At 38.5% G+C, this 22,956-nt stretch overlaps 1 protein-coding gene across 1 annotated transcript in view; it reads right to left on the reverse strand.

The window, feature by feature from the left end:
- Nucleotides 1-22,188, reverse strand: part of BPNT2 (3'(2'), 5'-bisphosphate nucleotidase 2) — a 30,508-nt gene extending 8,320 nt beyond the window's left edge. Inside the window, exons 1-3 of the mRNA XM_012774097.2 lie at nucleotides 21,530-22,188; nucleotides 12,114-12,276; nucleotides 10,696-10,791 (exon numbers count right to left, since the gene is read on the reverse strand). Of these exons, the coding sequence (XP_012629551.1) occupies nucleotides 10,696-10,791; nucleotides 12,114-12,276; nucleotides 21,530-21,916 (646 nt within the window). The 5' untranslated portion in view covers nucleotides 21,917-22,188. The remainder of the gene's footprint in view (nucleotides 1-10,695; nucleotides 10,792-12,113; nucleotides 12,277-21,529) is intronic.
- Nucleotides 22,189-22,956: the final 768 nt, after the last annotated feature.

Raw genomic sequence — 22,956 nt, forward strand, 5'->3', positions numbered from 1 at the left:
ACTAGTTATATCCTAAAACTATCCTAAATATCCTATCTATCTAAACTATCTATCCTAACTATCTAAATATCCTATCTATATTTAGGATATCCTAAATATCCTAAAACTAAATTGCCTGCCAGGAGGAAAGAGGTCAGACATGCCTATCATGCTCCCTTCCCTACTTGGGGACATCCTTTGTAACCCATTAACAGGCCTAAGGGTATGTAAGAGAAACCTGCAGTTCCTCAATTTACACAACAAATCTATGTCAGGTGGCTTATCTCTGATAGCAGCTCCTTATGTTAAAATAGTTCAAGCCTTTAGACAAAGCTTCATGTCTTTAATCAATTACAAGCCAAAGAATCTTCAAACTCACCTATAATCTGTAAGGCTCCTACCCCAGCTTCGAGATGTCCCACTTTTTTCGCCCAAACCAATGTATGCCTCCCATGTATTGATTTATGACTTTACCTGTAACCCCTGTCTCCCTGAAATGTATAAAACCAAACTGTAACTTAACTACATCGAGTCTACTAGCTCAGGGCCTCTTGGCAGTGGCTCCGGGTCATGGTCCTCAAATTTGGCTCAGAATAAATCTCTTTAAAATTATTTTACAGAGTTTGGCTTTTTTCCATTGACAAGAATGTGACCTTATTTGGAAATAGGGTCTTCACAGGTGTAATTAGTTAAGCTGCAGTCATACTGGAAGAGGGTAGGCTCTAAATCTAATAACTAGTGTTCTTATAAGAAGAGGAGAGGAGAAAAAGAGGAGAAGAGAAAGACAGGAGATAGACATGTGAAAACAGAGGCCAAGATAGGCAGCTACCAACTAAGGAATGTAAAGAGCCACCAGAATCTGGAAGAAGAAAGGAAGGCTTCTTCCCACAAGCCTGCAGAGAGGCCTTGATATCACACTTCTGACCTCTAGAATTTTGAGAGAGTAAGTTTCTATTGTTTTAAGCTACCTAGTTTGTAGTAATTTGTTATGGCAGCCCTAGGAAACTAATATAGGGTGAACCAAAGACTGCATAACTAGCCAAGTAGTTTTTCAAGTATCAAGGCTATAAAAAAACTTTTTAACATGTACTTAGGTAATACCACACCCATGATCTACCTCTTCTGAAGTAATCTATCAGGGGGTAAGCTTTATTCAACCAAGAGATGACTAAGGAACCCTTAGCAAAGCACTGTTGGTTAGTTAGCACTGAACAAATTTAACTGTGGATCTAAGAGGAAACCAAAGATGCAAATAAAGGGGAAGAATATAGATGTGTAAATGTTATCTCACTGTTGACTGATGACAGTTAAAGGAAATCATTTAAATTTGATGAGCTGAATAGGCCAGTTAAAATATAAGCATCAAAAAATGAGATGGTGGTCAAGAAGAAGGCTAAGATATGCTAATTGAATTGTTGCTTACAGCAGTGAACCTAGAGACAGGTCTAAAGAAAACAACTACATAACAGTGTGTGTGTGTGTATATATATATATATATATATATATATATATATATATATATATATATATATATAAAAGGATATATAAAGGTATTAGTAAAAGTGAGCAAAAAAACCCAAATTTAACTTAAAAGTAACTGTAGTTGTTTGTGTGAAAAGAAAATCAAAATCTCAGGGCCACCCTCGCACTTCCAACTCCTTATACAAAAGAAAAGGAAAAGCCTCAGGCACCTGCGAGATCATTCATAAATGGCCCTATAGATCATTCATAAATTTCCTGCTAACTTCCCATAAGGAAAGACATGCAAATTATACCTATATCTTGCAACTAAAACTAAAGCCTGTCTGATCCCACACTGGTAACAGATTACAGATTTATCTTACAGGCAACAAAACTGATGAAAATAAGACAGAATCAGACATTCTTTCACCTACCCAGGGACATCTACATAATTGATGCTTCCTTCACTCCCTTATTTTACATATCGATAGATTTCTTGGGCCTCATAAACAAGGCACAAGAATGTAGTAACCACTATCTCATGGGGAGAGGGCTTCTTTTTCCTTCTCTCCGTAAACCTTTTAAATAAGGAAGGTTCCAACCTTTCCTTTGGAAAAACAGCCACAGCTTGTCTGTGGTTGACTTTTTCCCAGGTACATACTTAATCTCTTGGCTTAATAAACCTCTATTGATTGAGATTTTTGTCTTAGTCATTTATTTGGGTTGACATTTGAATCACACTGAATATATAAAATCCATGAGATCATAAGGATAGTTTAAAAAGAAAGTCTGTCCTTCCCTGAAAACACATTTGTTCCCACTGTAGGTGGTTTGTACCTAACTCCTTACTCTGAAAATTGGTAAATAAAAGAATTAAACATTTATCCTGCCTTTCTAGAAGAAACTACATTTCAGGATAAAAACTTCAGTTGATAAAGTTCTCTATAGAAGAATTCATGCTAATATATGTAGAAAACACAACAAAATTAGAAAATCTCATTTTAAAACTTCTTTAACATATTTTAAATCTATTATGTGAAAGGTTTCATAGAACTCTACCTCAAATGGCATAAAAATCTCTCTCCAGCTATCAGCTGGTAGCCAGAAAATCAAAATAATTTTATAACTGAGATATTCGGTCATGAACACTTTAACCATCAGAGCATCATTAATGGTGAGAGACAAAGAGATAGTGTATGTAACATGTTGTGGTAGAATACCTACAACGTATCCTTGATGAAAATGCTTAACCTCAATCCAATCAAGGCTTCAGATCTAATCTGCACTTTACAAAAAAAAAAAAGAGTATATAAAAACAAACAATGACACCCTAAGGAAACATCCGACAAATTCAAAACACAGAATGTTCTACAGAAGAAATGACTTTTTCTCCTCAACAAGTAACTGTTGTGGGGTATCCGGATAAGGCACCTGGAGGATTTTCTAAACAAAGAGACCTTATCAACCCAAAGAAATGCTTGTTACTTGACTGGATCTCAGTTTGAAGTAACCAGCTGTAAAATCCACTTTAAGAACAATCTGAGAAATGTGAATAGTGGATGATACTTTATTATGTTAATAGTGCTGTTCCAATGTAGAAAAATGCCTTTACTTTTTTAGACATGTGTACTGAATGTAGTATATAGGGGTAAAATGTTATGATCCTTGTAATTTTCTTTAAAGTACATTACCACCCCTTAAAATGGGAGCATATATATAAAAATGTTAAATCTGGATGAAATAATATGAGTACTAATTATAATTTTATGTTTCTTTGAATTTATTTATAATAAATGTACAAAAAAGAAATGAGTAAAAGAAAAAAATCCTCTAAATTGTTTTTATAAATGTTCAAAAAACATGGTTTTACTAAGAAGCGAATTTACAATGCTATATCTCTAGAGGTCAGTATTGAGTAAGAGAATAAAAATAGCATCTCTCAATAGATACTACCAGAATAATTTTAGATAAGAATTACTAACTTAACATTTTTAAAAATGTGCTTCTTGGCATAAACTCAATACATTCACTCAACACTTACATGAACACAATTATTTCAAGTGCCTAAAAAAATACAGTAGGTGTTTAAATAATATAAATGATTGATAATAAGGTATAGTAAAATACCAGCTACAGAATGTTATTTTATCTGTGAGATATGCTAAAAAGCCCAGTAGGAAATAAAAAATAAAAAATGTTTGGTACTTTCCTACACAGATGTCAGACATTATAACTTACTATCAATAGCTACAAATTTCCACTGGATGAATATCAAGTTGACCCTTGAACAACTCAGGTTTAAACTGTGGGGGCCAAGTTTTTTTCAGATTTTTTTCAATAAATACATTACAAAATTTTTTGGAGATTTACTATAATTTCAAAATACTTGTGGATGAACCACACAGTCTAGAAATACCAAACAAAAGTTTTTAAAACCTTACGTATAAAATATATGTAATACTAGTCTATTTTATCATTTACTACCATGAAATATACATAAATTACAAAGAGTTAAAATTTATTAAAGCTTATGTACACAAGCATTTACAGACCACACATGGGTCCACTGAAAGTTCAGAGAAATGTAAACAAACATTAAAAATACAGTAGTAAATCATAACCACATAAAATTAACTGTGGTACGCGATGTACGTACTACCTTAATAATTGTGTAGCCACTTCCTGTTGCCATTGTGGTGAGTTCCAGTTGCCAGCATCCCCTTAAAACACATGATGTTAATCATTTCCATGTGAGCAGTTTGTCTCTCCAGAAAACTGCTTATCACAGTACAAAGTGATCTCTTACAGTTCTCATGGATTTTTCATTGCATTTAGAGTGATACTCTAAACCCTAAAGAACACCATCAGACCCATTCAAAGTGCCACTAGTGATGCTGGAAGTGCTTTCAAGAAGCAGAGCAGTCATTACCTTATAAGAAAAAGTGCAATTGCTTGCTATACCATAGACAGGTCTGCAGCTGTGGGTGTCCACCATCTCAGGATAAATGAATCTAGTGTAAGGACCATTACAAAAAAGAAAGGAAATTTGTGAAGCCATAGCTGCAGCTACACCAGCAGGTGCAAAACCCTTGTTCTTTCTGTAAAATCCTTTTTATCTTGTATTGAAAATGTAGCTTTTATATGGATTGCTGTAAGAAAGGTATATCTACAGACTCTAATATGACTCAAGAAAAAGTGGAGTTATTATATGACAACCCAAAGAAAAAGGAAAGTGAAGAATCTATAGCTGAAAAATTTAATGCCAGCAAAGGATGGTTTGATAGTTTCAGAAAGAGGTTTGGCTTTAAAAATGTAAAGATAACAGGAGAAGCAGTTTCTGCCAGTCAAGATGCAGGAGACCAATTCCCAGACACCATTAAAAAAAACCACTGATGAGAAAGTGTATCAGCCTCAACAGGTTTTTAATGCAGACGAAAGTGTCCTATTCTGGGGAGAAAAAGTGCCACAAAGAAGTGAGCATCAGGATTTAAGGCAGGAAGGGAAAGGAAGTTAACTCTACTGTTTTCTACAAATGTAGTCGGGTTTATGATAGGATGGTCCTCATCTATAAAGCAGCTAACCCTGAAGCCTTGAAGGGGAACGATAAACACCAGCTGCCAGTCTTTTTGTTGTATAGGAAGGACTGGACAACAAGGACCCTCTGGATTGGTTCTATCAATGCTTTGTCCCTGAAGTCAGGAAATTCTTTGCCAGTAAGAGACTGCCTCTTAAAGTTATTATTGATATTATATAATGCACCTGGCCACCCAGAACCCCATGAATTCAATCCTGAAGGCAATGAAGTGGTCTACTTGCCCCTAAACACAAAGTCTCCACTTTAGCCTCTAGATCAGTGGATCATAAGGACCTTTAAGGTTCATTACACATGGTACGGAAAGGATTATCAATGCTATGGCTGAGAATCCCAATAGAGAGAACACTGAAAGTCTGGAAGGATTACACCATGGAAGGTGCCATTGTCATAGAAAAAGCCATGAAAGCCATCAAGCATGAAACAATAAATTTCTGCTACAGAAAACTGTGTCCAGATGTTGTACATGACTTCACAGGATTTATAACAGAGACAATTAAGGAAATCACATAAAAGACTGTGAATATGGCAAAAAGGTGGTGAATGATTCTTCAAAGTATCGCCAAGAATGGAAAAACATACACCACATGTACTCAGTGCTAAATTGTAACTAATTGATCAACACTTATGTGCACATATGAAAGTAAAACTCAACGGAAATCAAGTAGATGGGAAGGCGTAGAGGGGATGGGTAAATTCACACCTAATGGGTATAACACACACTACCTGGGTGAAGGGCACACTTACAACTTTGACTTAAACTGTACAAAAGTGAATTATGTAACCAAAATGTGTATACCCCCATGATATTCTGAAATTAGAAAAAAATTTTAAAATTTGTTTAAAAAAAAAGGTGGCAAGTTAAGGGTTGCAAGATATGGTTCTTGGAAAAATTCAGGAGCTAACAGACACCACACCCAAGGGATTAACAGAAGATTACTTGACGGAGATGAGTGCTTCTGAACCAGTGCCAGATGAGGAAGAAGACATACAAGAAGCAGGGCCAGAAAACAAACTGACCTTAGACAATTTGGCAGAAACATCCTACTTATTCAAGACTGCTTTTGACTTATTTTATGACATAGCTTATGACATAGACACTTAAACTAAAACAAACTGAGGAAGAAAGATTGGTACCATATAGAAATGTTTTTAGAGAAATGAAAACACAAAAATGTCAGGCAGGAAGTATAGTGTATTTCCTTAAAGTTACAGGAAGTGTTCCTGCCTCCCCTTCCCCCTCCTCCTCCTCTTCCACCTCTGCCACCCCTGGGACAGGAAGACCAACCTCTCCTCTTCCTCTTCCTCCTCAGCCACACTTAACATGAAGATAAAGAGGATAAAGACCTTTATAATGATCCACTTCCACTTAATGAATATAAATATATTTTCCTCTTATTTATGATTTTCTTAATAACATTTTCTTTTCTCTAACTTATTCAAAAATACAGTACATAATACATATATCATACAAAATGTGTGTTAATTGGCTATTTATATTACTGGTAAGACTTCCAGTCAAAAACAGGCTATTAGCAATTTATTTTTTGAGGAGTCAAAAGTTATATGTGGATTTTCAACTATGCAAGGTCAGTGCCCCACCCCCTAAATTGTTCAATGGTCAACTCTACTACACTTATATACGTACACATTTATACATTGCGTCATTAAAATACTATTCAAGTATATATCTCTTGCTTAGAAAAATTCCAAACTAAAGAAATTCTAATTAAGTCTGACAAGAATTTTGATCAGCTTTGTTCCAAATCCTGTCAACAACAATTATATCTTATTCCCATTGCTGTCAAGTATATCTAAATTCTGGTAAATATACAATACATGACAATTGATACTCTGCCAACTCAACATACAGGATGGATCTGAAAATAACACAAGGCACAAGGCAAAAAACCTTGGATCCAGGAATGAAAGGTCAACCTATACATAATTATTAACTTATTGATTCTTTTACAGTGTATACTACTACTAGCAAGCACCTTTATGTTTCACTATACTGAACAAGTTAGTGGCATCATAGTGGAAGGGGTGTTATAATACTTCCATTTTTGAAAACAACTTATTCTAAGTTACAGACTTTGGGCTTATTTAAGGTGGGTAAGCCTATGGACAGAGGCAGAATACATACTCTCATTAAATAAAGGTGTTTAACAAGGGGCATTTTATTATCCTTATTATTCCCCCTGATATGAACAGATGTGGAAACCAAGTCCCAAAGAAAATGTATCTGTTTGCCTATCTAATATCAACTTCCTCTTCAGTTACTTTGTTGGGGTTCCACTCTCTTTGGAGGAGCAGGCTCTGTGTACAGCTAAGGGTGCTAAGTGACATTTAGCCAATGAGATAAAGCAAAGATTTAATGGACAGGGTTTCAGGTTATTTTTTCCTAATACAAAGAATGTCTGGGATACACCTTTTATCTTCTTCTTTTCCCCTTTGTCCTGCCAAGAATAGAGTGTCATGGTAAATAAGAGGACCCACCTTTGTGAACATGCAAACAGAAGACTACCTTCTAAGAAAAAAAGCAAAATGAGGATTCAGGTCCTTTAAAGTATTGAAGCCACTGAACAACCCCTATCTTTCGGCCTTCTTGTTGGTTGAGAAAAATGTACCTTACTTGTTAAACTACTGTAATCAGATTTACATAATGTGTAGCTAAATGCAATCCTAACTGATATAGAGAGGCAATGAGGGACAGTGTCAAAAGAAAAACAGGGTTTCAAAGACTTAAGTTCTGTACTTAACTTTAATATGCCTGTCTTTTTAAAAAAAATTTTTAATTAACTATAATTCTTGAAAGTGTTCATGTCAACACACTTCGAAAACTGGGAAATATTAAATAACTATGAGATAACAATGAAAAGTTAGTTCTTGTAGTAACATTTTGAGCTATATGGTTTTCATGATAGGAGTTGCTAAGTACATTTTCTCATCTATGAAAAGAGATAATAACAATGTCTTTCCTTGTTATGCAGTTACCAAAATGTTCAAATGAGATAACATTTAAGTATCACTATTCAAATGTTAGGAAATCGTGGAGGTAGTATTTTTTAAATGGTATGATTATTGATTTACATAAAATACCCAGTGATGATTCTATCACCAATTTAGCTGGATGACCTTGAGAAATGTATTATATTTCTGAGACTCATTTTCTCATCTGTGGAAGAACTGATTTAAGTACTTGTGACCCTCTCTCATGGGCTACACTAAATACAGTAGTACTGCTAAGTCATACTAATCTATTTTCTCCTATTTCCTTGAGTGACAGAATCCCTAATTTTAATTTGGATGGCAATTGAAAATAAAGACTACATTTCTTATCCTCCCTAGTGAATGGGTTTTAGTTATGTTTGGATCAATGGGATGTGAGCTAAAGTGATGCATATTAACTCATAGGTCAAATCCTCAGGGAGAAAAGACCTTCATGTCTCCCTTTTTACCGTCTCAACTAGTGGAATAGGGATGAAGTAGTGAGCCATCCTCAGTCATGCAAAGGACCAAAAAAGGTGTTAGCACAGCAAAGCGGCTAGAGAGAGAGGCCTGCATGCCTGGTACCAGGCAACTATTGTGACAGCCCTGGAATGTTTACATACTCCCTGTTAGAGAAGAGAACAATAAACTATTTTGTTCAACCTCCTATTTTTTGGTAACCTATATCCTAACTAATTCAGTAAGAATTAAAGAAAATATGTGAAAGTAATCCATAAACCATGAAGCAATTATATAACTAATCTTAAGGTACACTGTCACAGCAATGGCATAAATCTTTTGTAGCTTATCAAAGTGTCAACTTTAAAAACTATCTGAATTATGAAAAGGAAATAAAAGGTCAGATAGCACAAAGTAGATATGATTTTGAAATGCAAAGCCAACACTCAAATCTATCTCAGGGCAGCTGGAATTTGGGATTCACAGTCATTCAGCAAAGCAAATAAATAACTTGGAAGTAATCAAAAAATAACCTTGTCTGTTTCTCTCCACTTGACAATCGTTTTGTGCAGTGTCAGCCACACCCGAGACACAATAGGGATGGTTGGAGTGAGTGACAGAGTTGTATGAAATGCCCATTGTTAAGTTTCCTAGGGTTGCCATAACAATGCCATAAAAATTACAGCTTGAGTATCCCTAATCCAAAAATCCAAAATCCAAAATATTCCAATATCTGAAACTCTCTGAGCACTGACATGACACTACGAGTGGAAATTCCACTAGTAGTGGAATTGATCTCATCTGACAAGTCGTAGTCGAAACACAGTCATTTTGTTTCATGTACAAAATGATTAAAAATGTTATATAAAATTATCTTCAGGCTATGTATATAAGGTATATGGGAAACATAAATGAATTTCATATTTAGATTTAGGTTCCATCTCCAAGATATTTCATTATATATGCATACATATTCCAAAATAAAAAAAAAATCTGAAATCTTCCTGGCTCACAGCAACCTCAAACTCCTGGGCTCAAGCAACCCTACTGCTTCAGCCTTCCGAGTAGCTGGGACTACAGGCATGTACCACCATGCCCAGCTAATTTTTTCTATATATTTTTAGTTGTCCAGCTAATTTCTTTCTATTTTTAGTGGAGACGGGATCTCGCTCAGGCTGGTCTCAACTCCTGAGATCAAACGATCCACCCGCAACGCCTGCCTTCAGCCTCCCAGAGTGCTAGGATTATAGGTGTGAGCCACCACGCCCAGCCAAAAAAAATCTGAAATCTAAAACACTTCTTGCCCCAAGCATGTTGGATAAGGGATATTCAATCTTTACCATAAATCCAGTGGCTTAAAACAAAAGCAATTTATTTTCTTAGAGTTCTAAAGGCCAAAAGTCTGAAATCAAGGTGTTGGCTGGGTTGGTTCCTTCCAGAGGCTCTGAGGGAGAAAAAGTTCCATGCCTGTCACCTACCTTCTGGTGGCTACCAGCAATCCTCAGCTTATTAAAGGCCTCATTCCAATCTCTGCCTCCGCCTTCACATAACGTTATCCCTTGTGTACTACTGTGTCTGTGTCTTTTTTATTTCTAATAAAAACACTCTCATTGGATTAAAGGCCTACTCAAATCCAGTATGGTCTCATCTTGATACTTACTGTAACTTCTTGGATTATGGATTAAATTGTGTCATCCAAAATGATATGTTGAAGTCCTAACCCCCAGAACCCCAGAATCTGCCCTTATTTGAAAAAAGGATCACTGCAGATGTACTTAGTTAAGATGAGATCATACTAGAGTAGAGTGGGCCTTTAATCCAATATGACTAATGCCCTTACAAGAAGAGAAGAAACACAGACAGAATGCCATATGATGATGGAGGCAGATATTGGAATGATGCATTTACAAGTCAGGTTATACCATGGATTACTGGCAAACTACCAGAAGCTAAGAGAAAAACATAAAAGGATAGTCCCTTACAGGTTTCAGACAGAGCATGGCTCTGCCAACATCTTGATTTTGGACTTCTAGCCTCCAGAACTGTGAAACACTACATTTCTGTTGTTTAAGACACAGGTTTTGTGGGGTTTTGTTACAGAAGCCTTAGGAAACTAATACAGGAGTGGACATAAATTTGGGGACATGATGGTAGGTACTATAGACAAATGGCTCAATAACATTGACTTTTAAAAGCTCTAGCACATTTCCTACCTGTATATTCAGAAAATGGCTTATGTATAACTCCTAGCACAGGTTTACCATTTACAGCCACACACACCATGGTAGTGACGTACTTTCGAAGATCCTCTATAAGAAAAAAAACAAAACAAAACAATACACACAACGGTTAAAGTAATGTGCATAAATTCAAGATGTTACACTTTGTTTCATGAAAAATTTATGTACATGAAATGTCTTTCCAGGACAATAATCACCTCAAGCAAACAGAGCCCAGGGAAGAAAACCAGTTCACAGGAGTGTTGATAGTTAAGAGTTCCGGTTCTATAGGCAGATTACCTGGGTTATTCTCCCGGCCCACCATTTTATTAGCTGAATGTCTTTGGGCAAACTACTTCAATTCTGTTTCCTCATCTGTACAATATAGACAGTAATTAAGCACTCATCTTTAGGTATAAATTAATTTTTAGTTTTAGGAAATTAAAATTTCAAGTTAGGCACTTAAGATAGTCCCTAAACAGGGATGTGCTCACTAAATGTTATCATTATTATATGATCTGGACAATCTCAAATTTAGGAAAACTTTTTGTAAACAAACTCCTCAATATTCCATATATCTATTGCCTACTCCTACAAAGTACTGTTTTATAATTTCAGTTACTATTAGATATAGATACCTAGTGTCTCCTCCCTGTTCTCAAAATAGCTGTCTATTGATTGTCTATTATGGTTTACTTTTCAGTGCAAAAGCACTAGAGTACGATGATGAACAAGTATAAGCTTTCACATTCAGAGAGTTTACTATCTAGCAGGACAAAGAGATAAACAACTAACTTTAACATATTTACCAAGAAAAGAGAGAAAAAGAAGAAATTAGGTATCTCTGGGTAAGAAACAAGGCCTGAGAGAGGATCCATAGAAATGAAATCTGAGCAAGAACTAGGTAAAAAGGGTTTTAGAGGCAGTAGTTCTATTTTGCTACAAAATTCCTGCTTTCTGGGTACCTAGAAGTTACTATTTTGAATTCTAAGGTCATATGTATATGCACAAAACCTAAATTCCCAATACCCCAAGTAATTATTATATATTCTGGCTAAATCAATTTCCTCAATTAGAGTTGTCCAACAGAAACCATTTTGCTGCTACTGTTAAAAATATTCCTTTACTGAAGAATCAATGAGTCACTGATCCTTAGTGAGCCACTGTCACCTACCTGAAGTATGCCACAATACAGTGGTTTGGGGCAAAAAGAAAAAAAGGTTGAGAATCACTAATCCAGTCCAAGTGTTTCCTATAATGTGGTATTAACCCAGCTTTCTGTCTTAAAGTTGAATTGATAAAGTTAGCTTGGATTTATAAAACATCTACCACTGTGTATGTATCACCTACCTTGCTTCTAGTTCTCTAACATAAAACGGCAATCGGAAGTTTGAGACTAATTATAAAACTACCTGTATATTCCTGTGTAGCATCAAGTGGGTCAATCCAGACAGTAACGCTTTCTGCTGGTACCTCTTTAGGGGCAGACACTTCCTTCAGGATATCCTCAGGAATCTTATGATCCCATAGGATAACCTCTTGATCAGCTGCATCCACATGTTCCTCAGTATTTATCTGCATTAAAAATAGTAGACAGTTAAAAAATTTTTTAAATCACTATTTAATAAAACATAAAAGAAAAAAGTATTTCAGACAAAGATCACATAAATTGTAAATAAATAAATCCCTATTCTGTAGCTCCTTATTGCAAAATGAATATATATTACAAAAGAACAATAGACATCTTGAAAGAACAGTAACATCTTGTCTTCAAATGCTTTCCAATGTAATGTTCAACTTAGTTTGCTGGCTAAGACAAGGAATTCAAATATAAAAAATTATAGAGAAACTAAGCATCAAAGAAAAAAGCTACTTAAAGCTTAATGATGATTTTATGAAAAATAGTATCTCTAAAGTATGGCAATAGTCTGAAAAAGTGAACACAAGCAACAAGAGTTAGGAGTTAGAAGCAACTAGAGTTAGGAAAAAAATGATAATGTACTTAAATAACAATATGCCTTAAAAAACGGAGAGTTAAGAATGTTGAGACAAAATATCCTAGAAAAGTGATCATCTAAAATGACCAGTAAGGAAAAGGAAACCTGGAAATGATGAAACAGATAATGAGCTAGTATGTTATAAACCCTAATTAGAAATAAAAGATTAACCTTCACTACACACCAAAGACATGTCACAGAATAGGGAGGTAAAGTCAAATTTTCTACTTTTTATTTACCAGGAATAAAATTAAAATATAAAATAAACCTGACTTACCATATAGATATATAGGGAGTGAGGAGAGAATTTGTTTGTGTGTGTGTGTGTGCGGTACCTTATATAATAAGTATTCTATTCATTCACAAATGCACTACAGATACCTTTAAAGTGAGATTTCTCAACGCTGGCACTACTGACAGTTTGGACTGGATAATTCTTTGTTGTGGGACTGTCCTGTGCATTGGGGGATGTTTAACACCACCTCTGGCTAGATGCCTGCAGTACCACCCCTCAGTTGTAACAACCAAAAATTTCTTCAGACATTTCCAAATATGTCTCTGCCCCATCCTGTGTGGAGAATCACTGCTTTAAATAGTGAGCTTCTTAATGCATACCTAAAATATAGTGTGATTTATAAAATAATGTTTTAAAAACAATGTTTTAGAACTGTACTTACTTTAACAAATTGGTATATACCAATGGACCAAATCTAAGACTTGACCGCACTTTAAGAATTAAGTTAATACAAACTATCAATGTTTTTCAAATACTACCTCATCATAAGACTTCCTCTATCAGATCATAATATTCACAGACACTAGAAAAATATACTCAAAATGTGGATTTCAGTGAAGGCCTAACACCCTAAGCAGGACAGGCTGCTGGGTCCTATGCTTTCTGCCAAGCTCCCGTTCCAGAGTAGGTCATCATGTTTATATTACATGTGATGCCATGCCTAGACCCCATGCTACAGTGCCAGAGGAATTATAGTACTGACAATACCGAGTAAAAAATCACGAGCAGGGTAAAAACCCCCAAACTATCAGCAATCTCTGGAAGGTATCCTGAAACATCCTAAATTGTCACATAAGAGGCTAAAAATAGCAATATTCCAGAAACATCAAACCACCTAAATCATAAAATATTTTAGTATACAACACAGTAAATATCCAATTCATCCATTCATTTGCCTTTACTAATTCGGGATATGTTTATTGATTGCTTACTATATGCCATAGTTCCAGGGCCTAAAGATATAACAGTGATCAATGTGGGACAAAAATTTCTGCCTAGTGGAACTCAGATCCTAGTATAGAGAAACAATAAACAAGATACACAAATAAAACACATAGTATGCTGAATAGTGGTGAGGAGGAGAAAATAAGGACAGAAAGTGTGTTGCTGGAGAGTAGAGGAATGGTTACTCTTTAAGAAAAGGTGGCTAGGATTATTCATAATAGCCCCAAATTGGAAACTACCTAGTATCTATCAACTGATGAATGGATAAACATATTTGGTATATGCATACAATGGGAAAGTCATTCAGCCATAAATAGGAATGAAGTTCAATTCATTCTAGAACATGGCTGTATCCCCTTGCCTTGTGAAAGAAAGCACAAGAGACCATATACTGTATGATTCCATTAAAGTAAAATGTCTAGAATAGGCAAATCTGAGACAGACAGATTAGTAGTTGCCTGGGGTAGGGGGTGGAAATAAGGATTAATAGTAAAAGAATACGAGGATATTATTAGAGTGATGAAAAGTTCTAAAACTGATTAATGACAATAGTTGCACTACCTGGCAAATCTACTAAAATTCACACTGAATTGTACACTTGAAATAGGCAAGTGCTGGGCATGGTGGTGTACGAGTGCTGTATCCCCAGCTACTCGGGAAGCTCAGGAGGGAGGATGGCTTGAGCCCAGGAGTTTAGGACTGCAGTGAGCTATGATGACATCACTACACTCTAGCCCAGGCAACAGAGTAAGACCCTATCTCAAGAAAAAGAAATAGGCAAATTACATGATACATTACATAAACTATGCTGTAATAGTTATAAATAAATAAAAGATAAGGCAATTAGGGAAGCCCTCACTGAAAATGTGGTATTTCAGTGAAGATCTAAAGGAAGTGAGCCTGGCAGGCATGAAAGAAGTGCATTCCAGCCCAATGAACAACACATGCAAAGACCCTAAGGTGGGAATGTGCCCTGTGTGTTCAGAGGGCAGGAAGGAGGCCAGCAAGCTAAAGCAGAGGGAGCCAAGGAGAAAGGCACTGGAGATGAGGTCAGAGAGTAATGGAAGCCAGATGGTGAAGGCCACAACACAGAGCCAGCTGCCCTCCCTCATAACCTCCATTAATAGTGTGCAAAGGGTCCTAGCCATTGCAGTCAGCTAAAGGGAGGAAGAAGACAGGCATGTGGGGAGGTACAAAGATTAGAAAGGAAAAAACAAAAACATAATATGCATTTGATTACTGAGCACTAAGAAAATCCAAAAGAACTTGCACATAAATGTAACTCCAATCAAAATCCCTACAGTTTTTTTTCCTTCTCCTTGGAAATCGGACAAGCCATTTCTGAAATTTACAGGACAGCACAAAAAGACAGAAAGGGCCACCACATTTTGTTTAATCTATATACTAACAATACCCAAATTAGCACAGTCACATCAGGGGTCAGTACATAATTATTGAATACAGATGCTCTTCAACTTACGACTGGGCTACATCCTGATAAAGTCATTGTAAGTTGAAAATATCTTAAGTCAAAATGCATTTGATACACCTAACCTACCAAACAGCATAGCTTACCCTAGCCTACCTTAAATATGCACAGAACACTTACACTGGTCTAGAGTTGGGCAAAATTATCCAAGGCAAAACCTATTTTATAATAAAGTATTGAATATCTCCTGTAATTTATTGACTACTATACTGAAAGTAAAAAACAGAATGGTTGTACAGGTACTCAAAGTATAGTTTCTAACTGATTGCATATTGCTTTTGCACCATCATAAATTCAAAAAATTGTTAAGACGAACCATCTTAAGCTGGAGACCATCTGTACAAAGGTTCTTAAGACAAGTCTGCCTACTATTTGATTATATGTACATATATACCTACATGTACATATACATATAACACATATATACACATACACGTATTTAGGCTAGGTTTGTATCTCAGGCTTCAGAAAAGGGAAGGAAACTATTCTTCATCAATATTGTCAAAGCTCAAGACCCCAAAACACAATTAATTAGTATTACAGTTCAATTACTTTGAGGCTGAAGGGACTTTTGGCATTTTAAGGTATTTTGGTTAATGCCTTAACAAGAAATCAACCATTTACTGCATTTCTCAGTAAATCATCATATCCTAGTAAGTATTTGGATACAGTATTTCTCACACAGTGCCTACTACATACTAGGTGTGATGGTTAATTTTGTATGTCAACTTGACTGGATCATGGGGAGCCCAGAGTACTACACATTGTTTATGGTTGTGTCTGTGAGGGTGTTTCCAGATGAAATTAGCATTTGAATCAGTAGACTCAGTAAAGTATTAACAGATTGCCCTCCCTAATGTGGGTGGGCAGCATTCAATCCTTTGAGGGCCTGAGTAGAACACAAAAGGAGGAGGAAGAGAGAATTTGCCCCTTTTTCGGCCTGACCGCTGAGCTGAGCTGGGGCATCAGTTTTCTGCTGCCCTCCAAGTGAGATACCACTGGTTTTTAGGCCTTTGAACCTATATAGACTGAATACCACTAGCTTTCCTGGGTTTCCAGCTTAGTTTGTAGATGACAGATCATGGGACTTCTTCATCTACACAATCATAGGACCCAATTTCTTATAATAAATCTCTATTGGTTGTGTTTCTCTGTTGTACCTTGACCAATACAGTAGGCATTCGATAACTGTTTTTCTAAATCTATAAATAAACATTCCTCTACTTGCCCTATTCTCTTTCCAACTTTTTAGAAGCCTTTCATTATCAACTACTTACTATCTCTCAAATATATTCCTATAAATGAGTAAACATGCTATAGTGACTAACATCTTAAAAACGATATACCAAAAAAAACCACAAAAAAACAGAAATTTCTCTTAGTCCCATAAAACACTCTAGCCAACTTCCTCAGAAGCCCAATTTCTACTCACTGTCTCCACTTCCTTACCTCCCAATCACAGATTGTCTTGAGTTCAAATTCCGGCTCCTCAATTTATTTGGTATGTGACCAACTTAGGCTAGCCACCTAACTAACCTTTCTGAACCACAGTTACCTCACAGGTAAAAGGGAGCAATATAAAGACTTCCCTATAAGGTTGTTAAGAGAAATCAATGAACAAACTTAGTACAGCGCTTAACACAGGGTAAGCATTTAATAAAGGTTGGCTGCTATTATTTTTATGAAATGATTGGTTTTAGTCTTCATTATCTCGGTCCTAGGTACTGATATTTCTCTTTCATGTTATATTCTCTCTTTAAACAATCCTGTCCACAAATAGCTTCAATTAACATCACAACATTGATGATTCACAAATTTGCAATTTCCAATTCAGACACCTCTTCAGATCCATATAGTCAAGAGCCTTTTTAACATCTTCCTTTGGACATATCAAAGGTGAATCTAACATAACAAGTCTAAAATAGTGCTCATAATCTGCCCTCCACCCAATTTGTCATCACTCACACCCCGTCACCACCAATAAAACACCAACTATGAAAGTTATAAATAGGAGTTACTTTTGACACATCCCTAAAAATTCTTTCATATCCTTTTACATCTATCTTCTCTACAACCATAACTCCAAATCAAAATATATCTCTCACCTGAAAGAGTCTCTAATTGGTCTCCTTGTATCTGCTTTGCTCACCTCCAAACTATTCTCTAAGTATCTAATCTGAGTTTTTCCATTCATTTAAAACACTGTAGTTAAGAGTACACTCCAGTTACACCTCCTTATATGCAGAATTAGACAAGCCTGAGATGATTCTCTGATCATTAAGTGAATCTCAGTGAGCCTAGTACTATTTTCTAGCGGTGCAACCTTTGGCAAATTATTTAATCTCTCCAAGCCTTGATTTCTTTGCCCAAAAATTGGAGGCTATGGAACTTAACCTCTTATGTTCTTATGAAGATAAATTAATAACAGCATTAAAAAGCTTAATTCAGTGTTTGCTACTTGCTACCGGCTAAATCTTAGCAAGTAAAACAAGCTGAACATAACTTCCCCACTGCGTGAGTTCTGGTCCTCATCTCTCATATGGCCTATTCTAATAGTCTCTTAACCAGCCGTATCTACCTCCAAATGCCCACAGCCCAAAGTATGGAACATTGCAGGCCTCAAGAAAAGTCAGCCAAGTCTGCCACTCTTTTAGTACTCTAACAGTAAACTAAAGATCAGGTCCAAACTCCTTAGAGCTTGGAATATGATCTTTCCCATGCCCACCTTTCTAATCTCTTCCACATTAATTCACCCAAATGCATGTTACTGAAACTAATCAGATTGCTTGAATTTGCTGTGCTATCTTTTGGGCCTGCTCTTTTGAACTAATTCCTTTCCTCCACCTTCAGTACTTAATGTGTGCACCAATTGCTAGTTATCCCAAAGAGGACACTAAGGCTCAAAGAACTTAAAAGATTGGCCACAATCACCTAGGCTAGTGACTGGATAAGAAGTCCAAGCAAGTGTTCCTTGCATTATATTAGTACTTCTCAAACTTTTCCGGTGAGTACTTCTATTGAAAGAAACACATTTAACTCCCATCCACAGACCAAAGCTGGTGCAACCATCTTGGAGTATCATGCTTTACCTTCAAATAAGTCATTTTCAAAACTTTGAACAAGCTGTGGACAGCAGCCTCCCAAATAAAAAGTCGCCTATATATTAAATCAAAACTATAAATCTAAGTTTGTCTGTTCTGTAGCTGCAAACCCACTCACAAAACTATCTTTTGCCTTCACTTTCATTGTTATCCACAAGGATACAATCAGAGACAGTGCCATGCAAATGGTTGCAGTTACTATCACTTTGACTCAATGAAATCAAGCATTGCCAAAGTGTTTAGGAAGAGGGATTCCCCTAAGATCCCTAACCTGAGAAAGACTCAAGACATAAGGAAATCCATGGATCCTAGGTCAAACCGGGGTTTTGTTAAAACAGCACTCACTTCTCTAGAGTATGTTTTTTCAACGTGGGCATCTACTGACAAACTAGTCTAGATAATTCTTTGTTGGGTGGAGGGCGGGGGGGACTGTCCTGTATATGGTAGGATGTTTACCTTCTACCCACTAGATGCCGACAGCACTCCAACCCTGCCTGTGATAGCCAAAAATGTCTCCAGACATTGCCAAATGTCCCTTAGGGGGCAATACTGTCCTTAGTTGAGTGCTCTAGAATGAATCCTGGTATATACTTTTTACTGAGGAGAGAACATTAGATAGGAAAGCTCAGGTCTCAGTCTCTAGACAGGAAGATAGTGGGAGAAAACAGACATTTCTTCATTTATACAGGACACTAGGATAAATGGAAGGAGTATCTGTTGCTTCTCAATGGTCATTTTCCATTAGGAAGTAAAATGAGTGAGATGTGATTTAAGTTTCTTACCAAAAAAGTTTGGGTGAGGCTTGAAAAACAACCAGGCAGTTAAGACTGTACTTCTGGGCACTGAGGGAAAAGCAGACAGAATCTTAGGCTGAGTCTCTTCTTTGATGGCTACATTTGGCTTCCAGTCAAGTAACATATGGGTATTAGGAGATAGCTCAACATGACACTATCCCTACTTTGACACTATGTAAATGAACACAACCTCCTCTATTCCATCAATCACAATCTAACATGCATACTACAGATGTATGTGGAAATATTCAAATAGTCACAAGAAAACAAAGTTATTTTATATTAAGTCAGAGACGTCAACATCTGCAATTCCAAAAGCTTAGCTTTTGTGTTTAATAAAACACAGCTCACTACCCTTGGCAGTTATTCCCTTATTGTTTGCTAATAAGTGAGAATATACATGCATACACAGATGTGTTTTCAATATTTAAGATATTTTTGTCTTTAGCTTTAAAAAAATAATGCAACCCTGCTTCCCATATTTCACTATTACTGCTTTTAAGTTTTACAATTTTAAGTTTTTACCACGAAATCATACTGTAAGTTTTAAGTAGCCTCATAAAGAACCAGTTAAAATAGTTCACATAAGCTGTGGAGTGTATGAACATCAAATTTTCCATATATAAAGCAGCACAAATAAAATTTTGCTTCTTAAAGGATGAAATAAAGTCCTGTGTGGTTAGTATTTGGGCATCTAGGCTATATTCAATAATTGGTTATTATTAGCACTGTTATAACTATTACATATCAACTTTGCTGAAATTCCTGTTTCTTCTATAAATTCTTAGGGAAGGAAGCACATGTGTTTTGGAGAAGAAAGAAAGCTATTTCACAGGCACATCTTACATCTAGATACAAAAAAGGATAAATATTATTTGTGATGATAAAACAGAGTAAAGCAAAACAAAGGAAAAGTAGAAATATTCTAGTTTGAGCAGAAATTTGAAAACTAATGTCAATGACATCTGGTATCCAGCAGCTCATGACAGGAAACCCAATGTTCCTTTTTGCTGGGGGGGGGAAAGTAGACAAAAAGACAAAAGAAAGGGGAGGAAGAGAGGAGGAAAAAAAACCCAAAGCAATATGAAGAAGGGTTACAATATGGAAGAAGGGTTACAGAAAACACGTAATTCAACAATGACAATACCCTCCCAACTCTTTCAAGAACAAAGTAAAAGATCAATTAGGTATCTTCCAAAGAAGCCTGGGTTTAGATAATACTGTTTATCTAATTAATAAAATTCTGCTGGAAACAATTTTTCTTCCCAGTAGCCAAAACCTACTGTTAGGTGAGTTAAGATGCACATTTATAAGGTACTGCTACACTATGTTAAGTGCTTCCTCTGGAATTGCAATAAATTTTAAAAAGCTTTATTCAGTTCAACTGCAGCTCCACTGAAATGATGAATTCAAAAAATATTAATGACAAATCCAAAATGCCTGGATTTCCCTAAGAAAATGTCAACTCCTCTAAAAGCCTGCCCAAAGAAAATGCAAATGTTATTCAATCCTTACTCTCTGGAGTAAATACGGGTCTTTAACCAAGTGCAAGGCGGGATCAAGGGCTGAAATGAAGCTGCTGGGAAGCATATTTCCAAATACTTCCTTGAAGGGTTCTCAAACTATATACCATTAAGAGCATCCTGATAAAACTACAGCTAAAGTAGTACATGAGCATACTCTCCTCCCCATCACCACACACACCCAAATGCCCTATATACTAACAGCTCTGAGACAAGACTTGTTCTTGGCCTTTTAGTTGGCTACTGGCAAGAATGCCAGAAAAGGTGTACGCTACAGTTTCGATCCTTCCAATGATGAAAGGAAAGATAGAGGACCTCGGGGATTTTAATCCAACCCCTTCATTTTACAGAAGAGCATGAAGCGGCGGAAACAGTGAACTTTCTCAGCATTTTGGTATCAAAGCCCATTCAGAGCTCAGGGATCCAGATCCCGGGTACACAGACCGCGCGCACAGAACCAGGGAGGGGCCGAAAGGGCACTGGCCCTGAGTCAGACTACTTGCAACCTCACTCAGCCCTTTTGCAAGCTGTGTGTATAACCTTTTACTTTGGCGTCTCGATTTCCGCATCTTCAAAGCGGGATCCCCATGCTCCACAACCTGGGGCTGCTAGAGTCAGCGCGCCAAGATACGTCCCCAGGTTCCCTGGCCGAGTGGGCGCTCCCCCGGCGCTCGAGACACCCACCTGCACGCTGGGGAAGGCGGTCTTGAGCAGGTAGAACATCTTGCGGTTGGACAGTACGTCGCCGCTGGTCATCTTGTCCTCGGCTCCTTCGCGCGTCTTCCCCTTGGACTTCTCGTGGAGAACGTTGCTCTCTCGGACTCGCCTCACCTCGTCGCCGCCGCGCACGGCGGCCAGCACGGCCACAGCCAGCATCTCGCGCAAGTCCACGGCGCCCCCGTCGGCCGCGGCAGCGGGGCCCGCCGCGCCACCACCCGGCTCGCCGCCCAGGCCGAAGAGGCTGAAGCGGCCGGCCAGGAAGCCCGAATAGAGGTGGTAGAGCACGCCGAGCCCCAGCAGGCAAAACACGGCCACCCCCAGCGGGGACAGGCGGATGCCCATAGGGGCCATGGCGCGGGAGGCTGGGCGCTCGGGCAGCGGCCCTCACAGGCCTCCCCGCGCCCGCCGCCGCGCTCCGGGCCGGGCGCCGCGCGGGCTACACCAGCGGCCGCTCTCCGGCGCCCGAGCGCCCCATCACGCCCTCCCAGCAGAGGCGAGCTGCGCCGCGAAGACCACCGCTGCAGCCCCGCGCGCGGACTCCGGGCGGCACGGCCCCGGCTCCTCCGCCGGCCGGCGGATGCGGCTTCCACGTTAGCCGACGGCGGCGAGGTGAAAGGGGAGCGCGGCTGTGTATCCGGGTTACTCGAGGGGCGGGGCGGGGCGGGGCGGGGCGAGCAGGGCCCCTCCCCGTGGGCGGGGCCGGCCCGGGGCTGCTCCGGGAGGCGCGGGCCGAGCTGCTGTCTGCAGTCGCGTCGGGCGGCGTTTGCGCTTTCGAGAGCCTGGAGGTGGCGAGCTGCCTCCCACACGGAGAGGGTACTGCGTGCCTCGCGTGTGAGTGCCTCGTGGATACTCAAATTAAATCTCCCTTTGTACGGCTGTGGATGGCCGAAAGAAAGCCACAGCGACAATCTGTCACCCGCACCCGTCACTCAGATCATTGGAAAACGGAGGAAAGGACCGCGCCGCTGCGCGGGAGACCTGTGCGCCGTGGGCGCCGGCGCCTTGCTTTAGGCCGGCTTTAGTCCGCGTCCGCGCTCCTCCGCGCCGGGCTGGGCGGGCAGGGAAGAGCCTTTCATTGGCTCTTTATTTGTTGGCATGGCTTTGCCGTGTCTAAACGCTTCTGTGTGCATACAGAGTTTCCGTTAACCTCCCTCTGCCAGAATAAAGCGTCCTTAAAGCCGCTGAAAGACATGCCTTGATCCTGGGCGTCCACGGTGACAGCGCAGCACCCCCTTCTCCCGCTTCCCGGCGCGCTGCGGCGCGGCCCTCCTGCCGGGGTTGGGCGGGAGCTGAGTGGCTCGACAGAGGCAGCTTGGAATCAAGGTTGTTCGGAGATGATCGATCTAGAACACGTCACTTATGAGTCAATATAGGCCCTCCCCCCAAATGTA

The sequence above is a fragment of the Microcebus murinus genome, chromosome 7 (genome assembly GCF_040939455.1).
Source record: "Microcebus murinus isolate Inina chromosome 7, M.murinus_Inina_mat1.0, whole genome shotgun sequence".
NCBI lineage: Eukaryota > Metazoa > Chordata > Mammalia > Primates > Cheirogaleidae > Microcebus > Microcebus murinus.